The sequence below is a fragment of the Ricinus communis genome, chromosome 8, assembly GCF_019578655.1.
Source record: "Ricinus communis isolate WT05 ecotype wild-type chromosome 8, ASM1957865v1, whole genome shotgun sequence".
Taxonomy (NCBI): Eukaryota; Viridiplantae; Streptophyta; class Magnoliopsida; order Malpighiales; family Euphorbiaceae; genus Ricinus; species Ricinus communis.
In genome coordinates this window covers 9,588,870-9,610,444 of record NC_063263.1, presented here as the reverse complement: position 1 = coordinate 9,610,444, position 21,575 = coordinate 9,588,870, and the positions used below count along the sequence as shown (strand labels likewise).

Below are 21,575 nucleotides of genomic sequence, written 5' to 3'. Positions count from 1 at the left end.
ATGGAATGAAGGTGTAATGCACGGAGAGGAGAAGAGAATTATTGAACAATAGGAATGAGGATAAAGAAAGCAAAGGCATTTGAATAAAACATATACACAAATTGAATCATGCCTGCTTTCATTATGGTGCTAATGCCCATTTCTACGAACTCTACTTTATACATTACTAGTGTTACTCCTGAAACCCACATTTCTTTGTATTTCAACCTTGCACGAAATTAGTTAACAAGGGATGCAGGCCCTTTTTCTGAGTGGCTCCTCAAAATTAAGTGGAAAACTTTGTTGGTGTGGAGTTGGGAGGATTTCATGAAATATATAGAAGCATTTTCTAGAACTCAAATGCACAAGAAAAAACAACAACATTGAAGTTTATTGGTTATTTGGCAGATTTGTCTACAAAAGCACTCCTTATAACAACATTTGAGAAGTTGGTGAACAAAATTGGCATGCACCAACTAAGAGATCTTTGTTAGAAGTCATATTTTCACGAGGAGAGATTTTGAAGCACTGTACACTTTTTTTCTTAGTTTAGATTTTGTCCCATTAGGTTTGCCTAACAAATTTTTTAATGAGGTAGTGTTATGGTGGAAACTTCTACATTAATAATGTACTATTTTTCCTTTACTAAACTTTTTTCCACAGGGTTTTTCTTAGTAAGATTTTAACGAGTCATATTCATTGTAATAGACATCCAAGAGGAAGTGTTATGATAATATTATAGTATTTGGGTTATATTGAATGTCTATCATTATGTCCATCAATAGATTTCCTTATGTAAATAGAACTCTATCTATGTAACCCTTTACACCTATAAATAGATGTTACAATCAATGGAATGATATACAAAAACACACATATGCATACATATATACATACAGAAAAATTACTCTCTTTTCTCTTTATTTTCTTTGTCCTTAATCTTTATTTTATAACATTCTTTATTTTTAATTTTTTATTCATAATAAATTATCAGCACTATTGCTTAAAACAAGATTCAAAATAGAGCTATTTTTCTTTTTCATATTTAAAAAAAAAAATTGCATGAGATTATACTCTATCTTTAATGAATTTATTATTAAATTCACAAGAGCCCATTTTGGTAGTCCTAATGAGTATATAACACCTATTTCTTTTTTTACTTTAGCTTTGTGGCTTTTAAAATTCTACTAAATTCTTTTGTTTTACACAAATACTTTGTATTGCAATTATAATTTTATCTGCATATTTTATAGGATTATAGTTTTATTTTATTCTATGTTATTTTATTTATTATTATAGATATATTATCTGATATTAGTTAATGTTGATTAATTACTACTTCCTAAACAACTAGTTTTACATATAGTTTCTGAAAAACTTATATTATAAATTTTAGTTCCTAAGGAACTTGTATTATAAATTTTAGTTCCTAAAGAACTAGTGTTATATATAGTACCTAAAAAACTTATATTATGAATTTTAGTTCTTGAAGAACTTGTGTTATATATAGTTCCTACAAAACTTATATTATAAATTTTAGTTCTTGAAGAACTTGTGGTATAAATTTTAGTTTCTAGAGAAATAGTATTACTTTTAGTTTATAAAGAACTAAATAAATAAATAAGGTATAAATTCTTGAAGAATTTTAACCATGAGTTCTTGAAGAACAAAATATTCTGAAATCTAGTATCCTTAGTTATTAAAGAATTAATATTTTATGTTCCTGAAAAACTAAATATATTAGTCTTTAAAAGAATTATTTGTCATGGATATTAGATACAAAAACATATATGGATATTATGGGTCTTGGAGATATAATCAAAGATGGAAATAAAGAATATCAATAAAATCACACTAAGGTGATGGTTTTTCTTTCTTCATCATCATCTTCTTAAAGGACTGAAACTTGAATTTTTGATTAAAAATCCATTAGTTCTTTGAGAAAATTTGACAGAAAGATATGATCGTCAGTCATCCTTCAAAAGACTTCTTATGAATGGTTGCATTTACGATTGCAAGATTTCAAAATTGTAAGTGAATATAATTCTAGAGTTTTTAAAATTTGAAATTATGTGAAGAAAATATTATTGACCGCGATATGTTAGAGAAGACATTCACTACTTTTAGAGAAGACATTCACTACTTTTCATTCTTCAAATATTTTCCTGAAGTAGCAATATCGAGGAATTGGTCTATGGTCGATGCAGTAACGAAAAAATAGGAATTCCTAGTTGTACCTCGTGAAAACCGACTTCTTTCTTTCTTTTTATTTGAAAATTTCAAGAAATATTTTGAATTAATTTCATATTTTCTTGTTGTTGAGCAAAATAATTAGCTCTTATTAAAAAAATATGAAATTTGTTTAAATGGTTCTGCTTTATTCCCTGAAGTAAATGAGACATCATATAATAATATTGAGCATGGATAAGGAAGAGGACGAAAAGAAAAATCATGGTCGAGGACATGGCAAGGTTATGGCAGCAATCATAGTAGTATAAATAATAATGCATCTTTCCACCAAAAGTGGAAGAATCGTAAAGAGAATAATGGAGCAAAGCAAAATTCAGAAAATCAATACTATCAATGTGGCATGAAAGGGCATTGGTCTCGTACTTCTCCTACACCAAAACACCTTACTAATCTATATCAAGAGTTCTTGAAGAAGAAAAATAAAAATATTACTACTTGGAGGTACATATTTCTTTATTAAAAATGCATTATTCTCTCCAAAATCTCATAGAATTTATTGGGCTTTAAAGATATTCGCCGAAATAGATATCATATTGAAACTACAAATGTGGAAAGTATTGAATATCTCTACATTGCAACCCTCACAATGGAAAAGAAATGTGTATTGACGAAATTACCTGCTTACTCTTCTGGCGTGTATTACACATATATGTGTCCTATTAAAACAAATGTGGTAGTAAACCAAAAGTTTACTGAGCCAAATATTTTTCTTATTTGGCATGATCGATTAGGTCATCTTGGATCAACAATGATGCGAAAAATCATTGAAAGCTCTTATGGCCATCCATTGAAGAACCAGATGATTCTTCAATCTAATGAATTTTCATGTTCAACTTGCTCTCAAGGAAAGCTAATTATTAGGCCTTCACCAAGTAAAATTCAAAATATTACCTATATTTCTGGAATATATACAAGGTGATATTTATGGACCAATTCATCCACCATGTGGACCATTTAAATATTCTATAGTGTTAATAGATGCATCAACAAGATGGTCACATGTAGATTACTTGCTCAAATAATTCGATTAAGAGTATAATTTCCAGAATATGCTATTAAGAAAATTCATCTTGATAATGATGATGAATTTACATATAAGGCCTTTAATGATTATTGCATGTCAATTGGAGTAAGCGTTGAACATTTAGTAGCTCATGTTCATACTCAAAATAGTCTAGCAGAATCTTTTATTAAACGTCTTCAATTAATAGCTAGACCATTACTTATGATCCCAATAATTTCCTGGGAACATGTAATTTTACATGCAGCAATTATTATGCGAATAAGGCCAATTAGTTATCATAAATTTTCATCATTACAGTTGATTTCTGGCCAGGAGTTAAATATCTTCCATTTGAGAACTTTTGAATGTGTTGTTTATGTTCTAATTGACCCCCCACATCGCACAAAAATAGAATTCCATAGGAGATTGTGAATATATATTGGATATAAATCTCTATCTATAATTAAATATCTTGAGCCATTATCGGAGGATGTCTTTACTACTAGATTTAATGATTGTCATTTTAGTGAAGCTTTGTTTCTTAAGTTAGGGGGAGAGAACAAGTGATATGTCACAAATAATTATATTTATTGTGTTTAATTCCCTTGCGATTTGGTTGAATAATGTACTTAATTATGGAAATTTTGTTTATTCTGACTTAGATGATGAAATATCAAGGATGGAGCAAAATCCAGGTTACAGACATGTTTTAAGTCATCATTTGTCAAAAACTAAGTCTTTTGGAGGAGATGCAGAAATCTGCACAGAAGATCACTGTCGACAAGGCATGACCACGCCTTACAGCCCATGAGCTCCGTAGAAATCTGTGCAGAAGACTACTTCGATAAGGCGTGACCGCGCCTTACGTGCCGTGAGCTGCTGAAAGATGCGAAAAAGAGCTTCGAAATTTTCAGAGATTAATTTGTGGTGGACTTATCCCTAGTTAATTTTCTTTATTTTTGGAAGTGTTAGATTAATAGAACTTTCTTCCATGTATTTAGGGTTTTAATTTATTTAGATCATTTTTAATCTTACCCTTCCTTATAGGGATAAGATTAAATAGGAAGCTTATTTCTTTTTTATAAGGATTCTATTATTAGGGTTTAGGGTTTTATTTCCTATATAAGGACGGCTGAAAGTACTTTTATTCATTCATATTCTTATTCTTCTTCTATTCTCTAGAATTCTTACTCCACCATGAGTGGCTAAGTTTTTAGTTTCTAATTCAAGAGTAAATAAATTTCAATTGTGATTTTGTGAGGCTTTATGCTTAATAGAATTCTTCTTCAATTCAAGTATTCTTTATTTCTTGTTTCTTATTATTTATGAATTATTGATATTGATTGAACTGACGACTCAACTTTGATATTGATTTTTCTATTGCTAAACTTTGAGTTTGTGATCCGTAATTGTCATGAACGATTGACACAAGTAGCAAGGAGTTGGCTCATGTGTGTGTGTGATTGTAGCTTATTCGAATTACATAGCTTGCATGATAGGCTCTAGGGAAATAAAGGAACAGGGTTAATTCAATTGCAGTTATCTCAATTAATTAATGTTGGTTTTGTCATTCTCATTGTTCTTAATGCTATCATTAAGTTGATATGGAATGCTATCGTGCCTAGTTGACTAATGGTAAGTTTTAATTTGGATGTTGGATTTGAGTCAATTCTATTAGGAGAATTACACTTATTGCGACTTTTTCGAATAAGTAGATTAAGTACTTGAATAGAAGAATTGATATTTTAGCCTATGATCATGATTACAATTGGATGGAATTAGCACTCTTGAATTGAAAATTTGTTAAGATTGATTTTTATTTACTTTAATATTTAACCTTCATTATTTTCTACTAATTTATAATTTTGATTCAAACATTCAAAACCCCTTTTTATTTTACTTTGAGAAGCTATCCACATTGTTTCCTTTGGGATTCAACCTGATTTCACTATTTCTACAAGTTAGTTAAGGAAAATCAGTAATTTATTTTTAAGGGCTTCGACAACCCGTTCAAATTTGGCACCGTTGCCGGGAATCTATTTTAGTTTCTCATTGATTAATTTATTTGTTTATGACTCGTTCTTCTCAAGATATTAATTTGCAGTTTAATCCTAAAATTGAGAATACAGCACGTCGATTAAGAAATGAGACTAGACAAAAAAAATTGTCTCATAGAGGAGTTGGAAATAGATTTGGCTATTGGTGGCACATATATCTTTCAAGAAGTTACAGAAAACATAGCGAACAGAACTCTCAAAGAGCTAGTTGCATCGGATTTAAATCAACAACCTTTATGCATTACATTTCCCAATATAGTAGTAGATTTTGAATTAAAATCCAGTTTAATTCACTTACTCCCTTCTTTTCGTGGATGTACAGGTGAAGATCCTCATAAACATTTGAAAGAATTCCATATTGTATGCTCCGGAATGAAGCCACATGGTGTGACCGAAGAGCAAATAAATCTTAGAGCTTTTCCCTTTTCTTTGAAGGATAAAGCAAAAGATTGGCTCTACTATCTACCCTCCGATTCAATAACAACAAAGAATAAGATGAAAAGATTGTTCTTAGACAAGTTCTTCCCTACAATAAGAGCTGCCAACATCAGAAAAGAAATTTGTGGCATAACACAGTTCATTGGAGAAACATTGTATGAATATTGGGAAAGGTTTAAGCAACTTTGTGCTAAATGCCCACATCATCAAATCTCTCCGCAACTCCTAATCCAATACTTCTATAAAGGATTATTGCCAATGGATAGGAGCATGATTGATGCCTCAAGTGGTGGAGCTTTGGTAGACAAGATACCTGAAGAAGCCAAGCAATTGATTTCAAACATGGCTGAAAATTCTCAGCAACTTGGTACAAGGGCTGATAGAGCTACAAGGCGAGTTAATGAGGTAAGCACTAAAAATCTTGAAAATCAAATTTCTGATTTAACTGCTTTGGTTCATCAAATGGCTGTAGGGCAATTGCAAATGGCAAAAGTTTATGGAATATATTCGGTCCAGGGACATCCTATCAATATGTGCCCAACATTGCAACAAGACTCGATACAAGAGGCTAATGCTCTATGCAGATTTGCTGGTCAACCTCAAAGGAAGTATGACCTTTTTTCCAATCATTATAATCCTGGATTGAGAGATCACCCGAATTTGAGCTATGGGAACCAAGGAGGACAACAAAAGTATCCTTCCTAGAATATTAATAGACAACCTCAAGCTTTAAATTCAGGTATGTCCTTGGAAGATATTGTTAAAAATCTTGCTAACAATAATCTTCAATTTCAACAGGAAACAAGATCAAGCATTCAGAATTTAGGCAATCAAATAACTCAACTGGCTATGTCAGTTAGTAAATTGAAGGCCCAGAATTCTAGAAAACTACCTTCGCAATCAGAAATAAATCCAAAGGAGAATGTTAGTACAATTTCTCTAAGAAGTGGAAAGAAGATTCCTTCAGGCTCGATTCCACTTAAGAAAAGTGAACTTAGCAAGGAAAATGAAGAAGAAGCTTCTTCCAAGGCCTCACGTAGAGTAAAATTTAATCCTCCCCTATCTCTTTCATCTTACACTCCATTGCCTCATTTTCCTAGTAGATTAGCAAAACTAAAAGAAGATGAGTAAGAAAAGGAGATTTTGGATACATTTAGAAAGGTGGAGATAAATATCCCACTATTGGATGCTATCAAACAAATCCCTAAATATGCAAAGTTCTTGAAGGAATTATGCACCAACAAAAGAAGAATGAAGGAAAAGGAGAAAGTAGTGGTAAGTTGATATAAAAGAAAGTTGATATCTATTCCTTTCATGAAAAGGAGAATTGAAGAAGTGTTCATCAAACATACTGAATTAAATTGTAGTATATCAACTTTCGAAATTTTTTGTAGTATGTTTCATGGATGTGGCGTAAGTTATCATGCAAGAATCTAATTTTTTTGTCATGATTATGAAACATTTCAACTCTTCCTTTTATCACACCCTTTCCTAAGCCCCATTACAATCCTTGTAAAGTCCCTTTGATTTTTACATCTAATTCATGTATAGTGGTGGAGGCTTGATTCATTAGCAAGCTTATGGTAATAACATGCTATGTTTTGATTCTGAGAGTGAATGCACCCTAAACACTTTGAGAGCATTGAGTGAAACCATGTGAGGGTATTAAGTCTCGTTGCTTTGATTTTGATGAATTATTGAGATACCTGTTCTTTTTACAAAATTTATCCTATGAGTGCTAATCTCTTGATTGTCATTATTATTCAGCTCATTAATATATGTTTAACTTATTTGGTATTTGAGGAGATCAAAAGAGATGAAAGGAAGCTTAAAAGGAGAATTGGTATGTTGAATTAAGGTATGCTTGAGGACAAGCATAAATTAGGTATGGGGGAATTTGATAGGTCACAAATAGTTATATTTATTGTGTTTAATTCCCTTGCGATTTGGTTGAATAATGTACTTAATTATGGAAATTCTGTTTATTCTGACTTAGGTGATGAAATATCAAGGATAGAGCAAAATCCAACCTAAAGACATGTTTTAAGTCATCATTTGTCAAAAACCAAGTCTTTTGGAGGAGATGCAAATCAATGTGAAGATCATTGTCATTCAGCGTGACCATGCCTTGACCTATGAGCTCCGTAGAAATCTGTGGAGAAGACTACTGTCGACAAGGCCTTTAATGATGCATGTGGACCATTTAAATATTTTATAGTGTTAATAGATGCATCAACAAGATGGTCACATGTAGATTACTTGCTCAAATAATTCGATTAAGAGTATAATTTCCAGAATATGCTATTAAGACAATTTTCATCTTGATAATGATAATGAATTTACATATAAGTCCTTTAATGATTATTGCATGTCAATTGGAGTAAGCGTTGAACATCTAGTAGCTCATGTTTATACTCAAAATAGTCTAGCAGAATCTTTTATTAAACGTCTCCAATTAATAGCTAGACCATTACTTATGATCCTAATAATTTCCTGGGAACATGTAATTTTACATGCAGCAACTATTATTCAAATAAGGCCAATTAGTTATCATAAATTTTCATCATTACAGTTGATTTCTGGCCAGGAGTTAAATATCTTTCATTTGAGAACTTTTGAATATGCTGTTTATGTTCTAATTGACCCCCCACATCGCACAAAAATAGAATTCCATAGGAGATTGTGAATATATATTGGATATAAATCTCTATCTATAATTAAATATCTTGAGCCATTATCGGAGGATGTCTTTACTACTAGATTTAATGATTGTCATTTTAGTGAAGCTTTGTTTCCTAAGTTAGGGGGATAGAACAAATGATAGGTCACAAATAATTATATTTATTGTATTTAATTCTCTTGCGATTTGGTTGAATAATGTACTTAATTATGGAAATTCTGTTTATTCTGACTTAGGTGATGAAATATCAAGGATGGATCAAAATCCAGCTTAAAGACATATTTTAAGTCATCATTTGTCAAAAACCAAGTCTTTTGGAGGAGATGCAGAAATCTGCACAGAAGATCACTGTCAACAAGGCGTGACCACGCCTTACAGCCCATGAGCTCCGTAGAAATCTATGCAAAAGACTACTGTCGACAAGGCGTGACCTCGCCTTGCGTCCCGTGAGCTGCTGAAAGATGCGAAAGAGAGCTTTGAAATTTTCAGAGGTTAATTTGTGGTGGACCTATCCCTAGTTAATTTCTTTATTTTTGGAAGTGTTAGATTAATAGAACTTTCTTCCATGTATTTAGGGTTTTAATTTATTTAGATCACTTTTAATCTTATCCTTCCTTATAGGGATAAGATTAAATAGGAAGCTTATTTCTTTTTTATAAGGATTCTATTATAAGGGTTTATGGTTTAACTTTCTATATAAGGACGGCTGGAAGTACTTTTATTCATTCATATTCTTATTCTTCTTCTGTTCTCTAGAATTCTTGTGAATTCTTACTCCACCATGAGTGGCTAAGTTTTTAGTTTCTAATTCAAGAGTGAATAAATTCCAATTGTGATTTTGTGAGGCTTTATGCTTAACAGAATTCTTCTTCAATTTAAGTATTCTTTATTTTTTGTTCTTATTATTTATGAATTATTGATATTGATTGAACTAACGACTCAACTTTGATATTGATTTTTCTATTGCTAAACTTTGAGTTTGTGATCCGTAATTGTCATGAACGATTGACACAAGTAGCAAGGAGCTGGCTCATGTGTGTGTAATTGCGGCTTATTCGAATTACATAGCTTGCATGATAGACTCTAAGGAAATAAAGGAACATGGTTAATTCAATTGCGGTTATCTCAATTAATTAATGTTGGTTTAGTCATTCTCAATGTTCGAAATGCTATCATTAAGTTGATATGGAACGCTATCGTGCCCAGTTGACTAATGGTAAGTTTTGATTAGAAAAGTTATGTGAGGTTTTATTAATTAAAATAAATAGTTTGTCGGACCAAGTGCCAGTTATCGTGTTTTGTGTTTTGTGGCGGAGTCAAGAAAAATGATGTAGTGTGGTAGCCCGACTCCCGTTAAATAATTGTTGAAATATTTGAAGTGTTTTCTGGCAGGTCCTGGACCCGTTATACGGGGAGTAAATATTCGTAATTTAGGTGAGGTTCTATCGGATTTTCAGTAGAATTTACCCGAGTCAAAAATTTTTAGATAGTCAGTCCTAGGAGTCTAAGCCTAGGTTTAATTGTCAAATATTTTATTTTTTCTGATTAAATTGTTCCCGTGATTAGATAAATCCGTCAGTTCAGCTCGCTCCGTCAGAGGCATCGGAGCAGAGCTATGAGGTCATCAAAACTGTGAGTTAAAGTCATATATCTACTTACGTGTATCATGCTAAGATTTTACGTAATAGCTCTGATTAAATGATTAATATTTTAATTATTTATTTATTTACTGTTTATATACGTTTCATTTCTGCATTATGGCTATTGTGATTGCATGTTGACTCGGGATAAGACGGTAGTAGAACATGCCACCTGATGGTTGTATCAGGATCGCGTGCACACCGGTATGAATTTTGAGTCAGGTAATAGAGAAATGGTTTAGGATTTTTCCTGGTCGAGTTTAACTTTCTGGGCTGAGTAGAGTGAGTTGCCGGAGTAAAGGTCCCTGGTCGAGCATTGCTCTCTGGGCACCGGGTTAGTTGGAAAGTTAAGTGACTAGACTGGAATGAAGGACCTTGATCGAGCTTCGCTCTCTGGGTGCTAGTCCTGTTGGAAACGAGAGAGCCGAAAGGCTGAGACTCTTTAGCAATGGGGATTAGAGTTCTACTGAAGTACTCCGTCTCGTAGTATGTGAAATTTATTTTTATTTAAGCATGGCATGACACGTATATTTTTACATGACTTAATATTTATTTTAAATTAAATAAATATGTTATTGAAGTGTTTGTAATTATTTTTGAATATATGATTTTAACTCACTCCTGAGATTAACAGTCTCAATTTAACTGTTTTTCAGGTGTGATTAGTATTTCCGCAGTGCTTTTCATCTAGCAACCCGATTCCTTCATCTTTGGGTTAATGTAATTGATATCTTATTGGTAATGTTAAATTTTATAATTCTAGAATCTCCACAATAGAAATTTCAGATTTATCATTTTGTAATTTCATGTAAATTTCGGCCTTGCCTATTCATGCTGACAGTCCACATTCTAAATATGTAGAACTTCATGGTTAAGGTTAATTGTGGGTCAATGCTATTAGATTGAGATTTGATAAAGTTAGTGAATGGTCAGGTTTACTACGGGATTCGGTGGCCTTACACCTACCCATTCCCTAGTGCAGGTCACTAGCTCATAGATCGGGTCGTAATATATTTTATGATTCAAAAGGAGTTGTTAAATCTCATATGCCAGCTGAAAATGCTCTATCTAGAATTAATGTCCCTGTAGGGCAACAAGTTAATATTATAGTAAATAAGTCCATGACACGCCAGAAGCGTGGTAGGCCACCTAGTTTCAAGGATAAAAATTCAAGAAAGAAAAAAGAATAAAATAAACCAAGTGACAGTCCTAAAATTAAAGTTCTTGAAGAGTCTATAACAAAAAACATAGATAAACAAGTAACCCCAGAAGATGTTCAAGTCATCAAGAAAATGAAAACAATGAGATATCAATCAATTATGTCACTTCTGGTAAGAGATGGAACCAAGGTGATACTATTGTCGACAATGTATTTGCATATGCAGTGGCAATTGATATTGCAAAAGAAAGTGAGGACATTGAACCTAAGTCCGTCATTGAATGTCGACAAAGAAATGATTGGCCTAAATAGAAAGATGCAATCCATGCAGAATTAAACTCATTAGAAAAACATCAAGTCATTGGACCCATTGTTTTAATACCTAAAGACATTAAGCTAGTAGACTATAAATGGATTTTTATGCATAAACGCGATGAAAAAATGAAATTATGAGATATAAAGCACTATTTGTAGCACAAGGTCTCGCAAAGACCTGACATTAATTATGTAAGAAACTTATTTTTCAGTTGGGGATGCAGTTATATTTAGATTTTTAATTAGCCTGACAAGTTTAGAAGGACTTCATATGCATCTTATGGATGTCGTTACATCTTATTTATATGGATCACTTGATAATAACATTTATATGAAAGTTCCTGAATGATTAAAAATGACTGAAGCATGTAGCTCAAAACCTCAAGAAACGTATTCAATTAAGCTACAAAAATTCTTATATGGAAGAATGTGTTATAACTGCCTAAATAAGTATCTTTTAAAGGAATGATATACTAACAATTTAATTTGTCCATGTGTTTTCATTAAGAAAAAAAATTCTGGTTTTGTTGTAATTGCAGTTTATGTTGATGATTTAAATATCATTGGGACTCATGAAGAGTTAATAGAAATAATAATTTATTTAAAAAATAAATTTGAAATGAAAGATTTGGGACGAACAAAATTTTGTCTCGGCCTGTAGATCGAATATTTATTTGGAGAAATTTTTATTTATCAGTCAACTTATATTGAAAAGATATTAAAACTTTTTAATATAGATAAATCTTATCGAGTGAGTTTTCCCATGATTGTTAGACACTTGAATGTGAAAAAAATCATTTTCGTCCTCGAGAAGATAGTGAAGAAATATTTGGTCCAGAAGTACCATATGTTAGTGCTATTGGAGCATTAGTGTATCTTGCTAATTGTACAAAACCTGATATAGCATTTTCTGTGAATTTGCTAGTAAGATATAGTTCCTCACCAACTCAAAGATATTGGAACGATGTGAAATAAGTTTTTCGTTATCTACGTGGTATATCAGATATTGGCCTGTTTTATCCACAAAACTCAAAATTAGAATTAATTAGATATGCAGATGGTGGATATTTGTCTGATACACATAAAACTCTATCACAAACAGTTTACTTATTTACATATAATGGCACTGCTATATCTTGGCGTTCTACTAAGCAAACTCTAACTGCCACATCATCTAATCATGCGGAAATATTGACAATACACAAGGCTAATAGAAAATGCATATGGTTGAGATCTATTATCCAATATATCAAGAAAACATGTGATTTTTCATTTGATAAAGGAAGCCCAACAATACTATTTAAAGATAATGTTGCTTGTATTATACAACTCAAATGACGATATATTAAAAGAGATTGAACCAATCATATTTCGCCAAAGTTCTTTTTCACATACGAGTTTGAAAAGCAAGGAGTTTTAGATGTTCATTAAATTCAATCTAGTAATAATTTCATAAATTTGTTTACAAAAGCACTCCTTACAACAACATTTGAGAAGTTAGTGAATAAAATGACATATGCCGACTAAGAGATCTTTGTTAGAAGTCATGTTTCATGAAGGGAGATTTTGATGTACTGTACTCTTTTTTCTTTAGTTTAGATTTTGTCCCATTGGATTTGCCTAGCAAGATTTTTAACGATGAAGTATTATGACGCAAACTTCTACATGAATAATATACTTTTTTTTCCTTCACTAAGATTTTTTCTCACGGAGATTATCTACCCAAGAAGATAGAGAGTCCCACATACGAGAAAAGGTCACAAATAGAGTTGAACCAAGTAACATTGCAAAGGCATAATGATAGTAGGGTCTGGAGATTCCCCTGCAGAGAGCCGGATGAGGGGAGAATCCAGAAACGTGGTATCAGCAACTAAAAGGTTCGCTACACCGGTCGATGTGGTGGTTGAAGAAGTCTTCTTTTTAGTCATCGATATGAGATTGCCGCTTCCGGACCTGGGGAAGCTGAAAGATTATGTCCCGAAAATGCTTGCAATTGAGAACATTGAAGCCAGGCGCAGAAATAGCTAGAACTGAATGCGAAAAGTATGGAAAAACATCTCGTAATGTATTTAACCAGAAAATTGCGGCGATTACAAAAATAAAGGAGTATATCCCTCTCCCTTAGTGTCTTTCCACTTCCGTCGTTCAGGAACAAACACTTCGCCTAATTCTTTTGAATCCCTCCTCCATTGTGGGTAAACGAGAAACTCGACTCTACGAACCCGAGGAAAGGCTACACAGCAGTAGTAAGGGCGTTAAGACCGGAGCTTTTATTCAAAGTGGTTTTGTATTCGTATATGGGCGAGATAGTGCTTTTACCTTTTAAAATGGGTCATTAATGCATCAATGGAGTCACCTACCCTAAAAACTAGCTCAGAAAGAGCTTTAACAGCGCTAAGAACCAACCCAACTCTGAAGATTCTTTTTGTACCCCGACCTACTACGAAACAGAGATTGAGTTCTTTTTATCGGGCGAGGAATCTAAATAGATTTGTTGATTTGGTATATTAGCCCCTCTCTCTATCTGTCCGAAGTCCTTCTCGTCCCTTTTTCTCAATAAGGTTTTAACGAGACATATTTATTGTAATAGACATCCAAGAGAATATTATAATATTTGGATTATATTGGATGTCTATCATTATGTCTATGGATAGATTTTCTTATGTAAATAGAACTCTATCTCTGTAACACTTTACACCTATGTATATATATATTACTCTCTCTTCTCTCTTTATTTTTAATTTTTTATTTTATAATATTCTTTATTTCACAATAAAATACCGATAATTGTTAATATTTATAATTTAAAAAATTATATATAATTAAAAATGAATTGAGTTCCTCCCTTTTACAATTTTTAGCTCTCTTGTTGATTTCCTTTTTTTTTTTCTCTTGCAGAATTTACTGGATAAATATTTTGAATAGGGCTTGTATAATCAATGATGCGAGTATAAGTGAAGGAGAAAGTTATTATTATTTTCTTTGGAGAGAAATAATTAGCACTCTGCTCAATAAATAGGCAGTTTATACTTTTACCACATAATTCTAAAACCAAGAAACAATTAGCACTCTGCTTAATAAATAAATAAATAATTAATTAATTAATTAAGAAGAAACGATAGAAGTGAAAAAACTAGACATCCATTTAATGCTTATTATTCAATGGAATGCAAGAAAGATTTGTATGTACATGAAAAGAGATCAGGGCCAAGGAAATCAACTTCATAGCTTCAAATTCAAGAAAAAAGAAACAAAATGATTGCGATATATAGCTTCTTCTACTCGTGTAAAAACATTTCATTTCCTGAGATCTGATAAATCGTTGCCGCTTCAAGTCAATTGTACAAAGTAATACAAATGTTGTATTGGCACTCAGCAGCTTGCTTCAAACTGAAACCAATTAAAGAATTGAGTCCATATTGCTGCAAAATGTTATTTGACTCTCATGCATTTGTAGAGAACCTCCGAGAACTTCTTGTACATGTGCCGTTTCAAATACATTCTTTCTACCTTTTTCCTTCCAGCCATCCCCATTTGTTCCCTTACAGATGGATTTCTGAGTAAAAATCGGAGATTTTGGGCAAGAACATGAGTTCCTGGACGCCCCACCGGGTGCAGAAGTCCTGTTACATTGTGTTCAACAATTTCTTTTGTGCCTCCAGCATCTGTTCCGAGTACCTGCAACACAACATGGTTTGCTATACTTTTGAATCCATCCAGCATGAGAAGTAACTGCATTTTGGTATGTAAAATCCATCTAGCTTTCTGATGGGCCATCCGGATAAAAGGATAATATTATATGGTACAATATTACAAAGAGGATAGCAATGTGAATTAGTTTCGAAGAGCAATATCAGATCATATAAATGTTATGGAAATGTTGTAACATTTTGTATGTATAATCATATCTGATGTTTCATGTAATTTAAGCGCAAGGGATGTTATGCCCATAAATTACATGCTCAGCATGTAAAATAGTGTGAACATTTAATCATTAGAACTTTCACGGTGAGGCTCTCTTCAGTAAATTTCACTGTGTATGATTGCAGAAATTCTTACAAGGTGCTCGCATTGTTTGCAGGGAAAAATTATCTGTACTTGTTTTGTCAAATCTTACTGTGTTTAGATGGACCAGACACCTCGGCACCTTTTCTAATAGGTCCATTATTTAATTTTTAATGCTATCTCCGACTAAAGGTACTCGACAAATACAAAGCATATGGTCAAGCACGAGATGCAAGACTGAATTGGTGATATATTTTAAAGATCCACAGAGGAAGCATGCCATAAAAGTAAACAATATTATTCCTAAAATATTTCTCTTAAACAGAGAGGATTAAAAGAAAAATTAACAAAGAGCTAGATCATTGTGGAAGGTAGGACGCTTGGCAGTTTATTGAAAGAGTGCCTAACTAGAGACATGAAGATGCATGACTCTCTTATGCAGATGTAACTCAGCTTAAAAATAAAGTTGGTATTCTCATAGCACAAGAATCTGGCTGCCAGAAGTCTTTTGCCCAAAAGAGTTGACATCTGCCATGATATGCTTTTAAAAGAATATTTGCAGCAGTTGAAAAGCAAGTTTTAGCAGGTCAATAGCAAACAATATACATACATCTATGCTAACATGGGAAAAACAGGAAAAGGAATGATTACCGGCAGACCAAATGCCATTGCTTCGATGGTCACTCTCCCAAAGGTTTCTCCAAGCCCCTGCAAAATTAACCCCCAGGTTACTATATGCTTTAAGATAACAAAGACAACCTCGAATGTCAATAACAAGCCTACCTATTTGTAGAGGGAGAGAAGACAAAAAGAAAAAAAAAAAAAAAAAAATGAAAGATGTTACTGTATCTGAACTGTAGAAGTAAATCGCTGTCAGATCGATTTATCAATAGATCAAATGATAGAATATTACCTGGTATTCTATGTTTTGCTTTTCTCATATCTGATACATACAAAATGGTTATCATACAAGATTTCCTTTTCTTTCTATAAATTTTTTTATAAATTGCATTTGGAAATAATCAACTTTCACAAAGTTGGTAAAACATTGCACTTGTAACATCAGAGAACTCACATTGTTGTAAAATGAAGAAAAACAACATTTTCACGATTATAACCAAAATAAATTATTCAGTGTTGCTATGAAGAGAATCCACCAGAGAATTTTGCTAGATGTTAGGCATTCTCAGACGCAGTCTTTAATCAGTGTTGGGCCTGGAGGAACTCTAATATATTGTGAGTGGAACAGAATAACGTTCTCAGATGCATTGTTCAAAGGTCTAAACTGAAGTAGTTATAAAATGGGTAGACTTCCCACATGGAGATTACTAAAACTAGGAATTTATAAAGAAACCTCACATAACAAAGGGGTGATAAGATACTAAATACATAAGCCATGTCAAAAAAATATCACTCGCAACATGAGATGCAACTATTATTTGTCTAAAATCTTAAGTTTTGTACTATTATTAGTTTAAAAACTTAAACTTTTTGTTTTTATATAACATATGAATGGCTGCACAAGCAGATATAAATTAGTAAAAGGCCTTTAAATCCTACCTGGGAATTTATGACATAAGCATCTGCTGCAGAATAGAGTGAAGCAACACGGGTAGTTGCTGGAGTCCACAACACAGACTTTGACAAGTTTGAATGCTGGGTCAAGTAGCTCAGCATTTCTTTGACGTACGGAACCTTATTACTCTTAGATCCAACAGAACCGATAAGAACTTTAAGAGCTTTAAGATACTTCTCTTGTCCTTCTTTGAGATCAGACACCGCTTTACTTTTTCTGCGCCGTCTCTTAAAAAGGCGAGTTAGCCGCGAGCCTTTCTTCTTCGGTTCATTCACCTTAATAGAGGACTTATTGGATTGATCTAAACTATTTGAAAACTTATCCATATCTCTTGACTCCTGTAATAAGGCTCTTAAGTGATGTTTTACAGCAATTCTAGATTGTTCTTCACCTATACCCACTGAACTTCTTAACTTCTGCAAAGGTTCTGGTTCAATTAACAGCTTTGCTGATTCGAGAATTAGCAGTTGACCCTTTCCAGGGTTTATACTGCTGAGAGACACCAGAAGCACATCATCATCTGTCAATCCCATTTCTTTTCTAACAGAATCTGCCAGCAAACGCCTCTTCTCCAACATCTTCTCTGGGCTGGAAGATGGAGTATTTAGTGAACAAGCAATTCCAGCTACAAAAGCTAGTTCATCATTAATAGAAAGTGGAACTATTGCAGGTGGAGCTCTCAACTTAATTTTTTCTTCATCACACCAAGATAGCCATTGTTCGGTCTGGGATTCAGAAAGAAAGACAAGCATCTTCACTCGATTAAGGACAATTTTTGAGCGATCAAAGTATTCTCTTCGATTTTCCATAATCCACCAAACAATTTGACTTCCACCAGCTGGGAATCGAGTCATATATTGATCTGAAACCGAAATTTTTAAGGTTATAGCACCTTTTAATAATAGCAAACAATTTCCTTGACCATATTTCCTTAGTTTCAGAAGCAGGCAAACTTATGGTAAAACCAACAGGTTTGTATGCTATCAAGTCGTAGAAACAGAAGTTAATTAAATACTAAAGAGCACGGGCTTTCAAAAGAAAGAGTTGGAAGCTGTGTGAAAAAGGAAGAGGAGTGCAATAATGCAAAAACATGAAGCATGATGAAAGCTAACAAATGATTAGGAATCTGCATATCATAAGAATCCAGATTGACTCGCAACTTTCAATAGCTCACCAGGGAAAACTCAACTAGCAAAATATAGTAGCATGATATCCAGGACAGACAACTAAAGCATAAGCCAGGCTCAAATTTTGAGCCACTCTGTCTTCCCAGACAAAGGACCTACTATATCTAACCAGTTAAGTACAATACTAGAATGATCAATAGAAGACACCCAACAGAAATGAGGAACTCTCTCAATAACCAAGTTATATATTGATAGGCAACAGTATGATCTGTTGAATTCCATCTCTATATATTGGCCATAAAGATCATCTTCATATTAACTAAGCCCATTTAAGCAAGATAGTTTCTTTCATTTGAATATGATTCCATCCTAATGTACTTCAAAATAATTGAAATGAATTTCAAAAGAGAAAAATATAAGCATGAAAATTCGACAATAAATTTCATTTTTACATCATGCTAATCAAAACCATAGGAACAAGAGTATTGGAAACTACAAGCTCATAGGTGCAAGAAATATTATCAAAAGATATCAGTTGAATGTGTTAAACTATATTCTGCAAGTGGTTAACAATGCTGCAATCTTAAAATGACCAGCAACTAGTAGTGAAGACAGCAAGATTTATTTTACAATGCAATCTCTATTCATGACCTCTAAAATCTTCATATTGAACAATACTCAGTAACAGCGCTCCCCAAACCCCTTCCCAGAGAAAACCTTTCTATGAGCATCAGCATTAGCTCTCTTACAAATAATTAGAACAAATGGTAGCCAAATGGTTTTACCTATCCATGATGCACAGACTGCAGATCCTGCAATCACAAGATCTGCCTTCATTGCAGTTTTGAAGCTCAGGTCAGCTTTGTCTTCGAGCACTTTGATCCTTCTCCTGTTAAGCTCTGACATTAAACCACCCTTTTTGCTAAGAACTACAGCAGAAACTGTGGCTCCACAGCTCAAAAACTCTGTTGCCAACTCCATCATTGAAAGTGGAGCCCCAGTCATTGAGAGCTCATGGAATATCAAAACAAATTTTCTAGACCATACAAGCCGTGCAAAGTCACCCTTCCTATCACAAGTTCCTGTTCGCTTCTCAGGACTCCATTCCAAAATTCTATCCTCTGTTGACCCAAATGGACCAACAAGGAAACCATAAGTAGTGTTCTTCTGAGGAATGTCTGGTTCCTGTACCTCAACATCCTCACTTTCAACCTCTACTGTTGCCTTCTGTTTATCCCTTGTTTTACTCCGCAACCTGCGCCCTGCTCTCTTACTCCGCTTTTTTGAAAAAGAATTTTTTTTCTGGTTAGAAGAAACTGTGTTCCCTTTTTTGGCCAAAACCACACCTATCCTTCTATCATCTTCTACCTGAACATTATCGGTTCCATCATTTACAGCCACAGAACTATCATTGGCAAGTAAATCCCGTCGTGTATTTTGTTCAGGGACCGAAATCTCATTTCTGTTTTGACCTCCAAACCCCAGAAAATCTTCCTTGTTATCACCATGAGCCCACCTAGACTGAACATAGAATCCAAGGTAAGCCCATAGAGTAATAAGAAGTAACCAATACACTAATCGAGTGCTTCGAAACCACTGTACTCCTCCTCCAATACTTCTAGCCTCTCCCCGAGGAGTTCGGCTGGAATGCAACCTCCGAAATGTGGGAGAGTTTTTAGCTGTGGATCTCCCAGACAACGTCGATCTAAAGCTACCACCTGACCTTAATGGTGATTGCCTAACAACATTTACATGCAAATCTCCTCTGTTTATTACGTCCTCCATTTTGCTTCATCAAGATGTACACTGCTTGTGTGACATTTATTACCTTTTACAGTAGAACTACCTGAAACAACAAATAAACAAGGCTATTTCTTCAAACAAAATAATCAAAGAAGACAAATATAAAAACTTTGTTTGCTATCCGAGGAATGAGAGGATATTGTATTACACTTCCTATCATTTCTCAATGTTTTCTTTCAGTTTCTCAGCAACCAAACAGAGGCCTAAGTAACAGAGAATTAAATTACACTAGATAAATGGGGAAAAAAGGTAAAACAGTAAACTTCCAAGATTGCAGTCCTAAGTTATAGAAAGCAAGAAATTCAAGACATCTAAATAGAATAAAGAGCTCAACATTTCTAGTTACTTCTGAAGCAAAAGAAAAAGACCTCAGTTGATAGTACACTACATTCCCTTCAATTTCTTTCATTTCATCCGCTTCATCCAGCAGACCAAAAATGAAGCCTCATAAACGAACAAACATTTCTTGAGGACTCAAAACCATTAGAATCTAAAACTATCCTTTGTGTGTATATTGACCTCTACATATAGAACAACAGTAATCAATCGACTTCAGTGCTCTAACAGAGTAAAGTTTTCTTTCCTTTTGTACACCTTCAAAGCTTATGAAAACACTTAATAGCTACTCAAGAAAATCAACAAGAAACTAATTTAACAGTCTCTAAAGTTTCTTGATCTTTCTTAATGAACTAAACAATGCTAAGTTGAATACATACAAAACCCTAAACAAAGTTTCTGTTGCATATCAGACTTATTCAAGAACTGTCAATGTCAAAAGATTCAGCTGAACAAACTAATTAGTAACCTTGAAGCTAAAAAGAAACAATTAAATTGTTAAAGAAAACAAGAATTTACTTTCTTGAAATCGATCTCTTTGAGTAAGTAACTGAAAGATCTATCCCTTCTTTGATTCTTTTCTTTAGAGCTTTATAGAGAGAGAAAGACTAGTTCTTGTAGAGTGGAGAAGTTTTATTTTAGAGAGAGAGAGGGGTCTGAAATATGAATATTTTTGAGAGAGATAGATCGCACGTGCAATTCAACACGTGGCAATATGGAGTTGGCTGTGATATCTTACAGCCGCAACTGTAGTTGATCGTTTATGTAACGGGGTAACTTTGCATTACGTGGCAAACCTACAATGGTAGTTTTTTTGTTTTTGGAGTTGGCTGGTCCAAATGTGTTGTCGGTTAGTTACCAAGGTTAATCGTGGCCGTTGGTGTGTTGAGGTTATGATTGGTGTTCATCAAGTTGAACAAACAACGACCGGGTAGTAGCCGTCGGATTGATAAGTTTACATGGAATCCGTACATCTGAGTTGTATTGTAATGAGACATGATTTAGTAGTTAAACAAAACATACATTTCTGTATAGAGGTACAATCCAGTTTTTCAAAATCGACTCAAAAATTTGAATCTAGTTTGAACCTTTAAATTAGACTTTATTTTTTTTTTTGTTTTGCCAACTTAAAAAAGAAATATAACTATTGGATAAAAACTAAAATATGAACATATAACCTCATTACAATATGTACATACCTTATTCT

At 33.3% G+C, this 21,575-nt stretch overlaps 1 protein-coding gene and 1 non-coding gene across 2 annotated transcripts; both read right to left on the bottom strand.

Annotated features, from left to right (window-relative positions):
- Positions 1 to 5,832: 5,832 nt before the first annotated feature.
- LOC112536313 lies at positions 5,833 to 5,939 on the bottom strand. The gene has a single exon (XR_003080357.2). It is a non-coding gene; the product is annotated as a small nucleolar RNA R71 (small nucleolar RNA).
- Positions 5,940 to 14,642: 8,703 nt separating this feature from the next.
- LOC8277209 lies at positions 14,643 to 21,040 on the bottom strand. The gene is made up of 5 exons (XM_015724796.2): positions 20,888 to 21,040; positions 19,015 to 20,075; positions 17,087 to 17,964; positions 16,178 to 16,234; positions 14,643 to 15,199 (listed from the first exon to the last, which is right to left on the bottom strand). The coding sequence occupies exons 2-5, from the start codon at positions 20,012 to 20,014 to the stop codon at positions 14,954 to 14,956; spliced, it is 2,181 nt and encodes a 726-aa protein (XP_015580282.1). The 5' UTR covers positions 20,015 to 20,075; positions 20,888 to 21,040; the 3' UTR covers positions 14,643 to 14,953.
- Between the last annotated feature and the right edge of the window lie 535 nt (positions 21,041 to 21,575).

Excerpts from the sequence above, each read along its gene's own strand:
- LOC8277209 (XM_015724796.2), bottom strand. The coding sequence starts at position 20,014 with ATGGAGGACGTAATAAACAGAGGAGATTTGCATGTAAATGTTGTTAGG. Across the intron at positions 17,965-19,014 it reads AGTCTGTGCATCATGGATAG|ATCAATATATGACTCGATTC; the intron begins GTAAAACCATTT and ends TTTCGGTTTCAG. Across the intron at positions 16,235-17,086 it reads CTTATGTCATAAATTCCCAG|GGGCTTGGAGAAACCTTTGG; the intron begins GTAGGATTTAAA and ends TTAATTTTGCAG.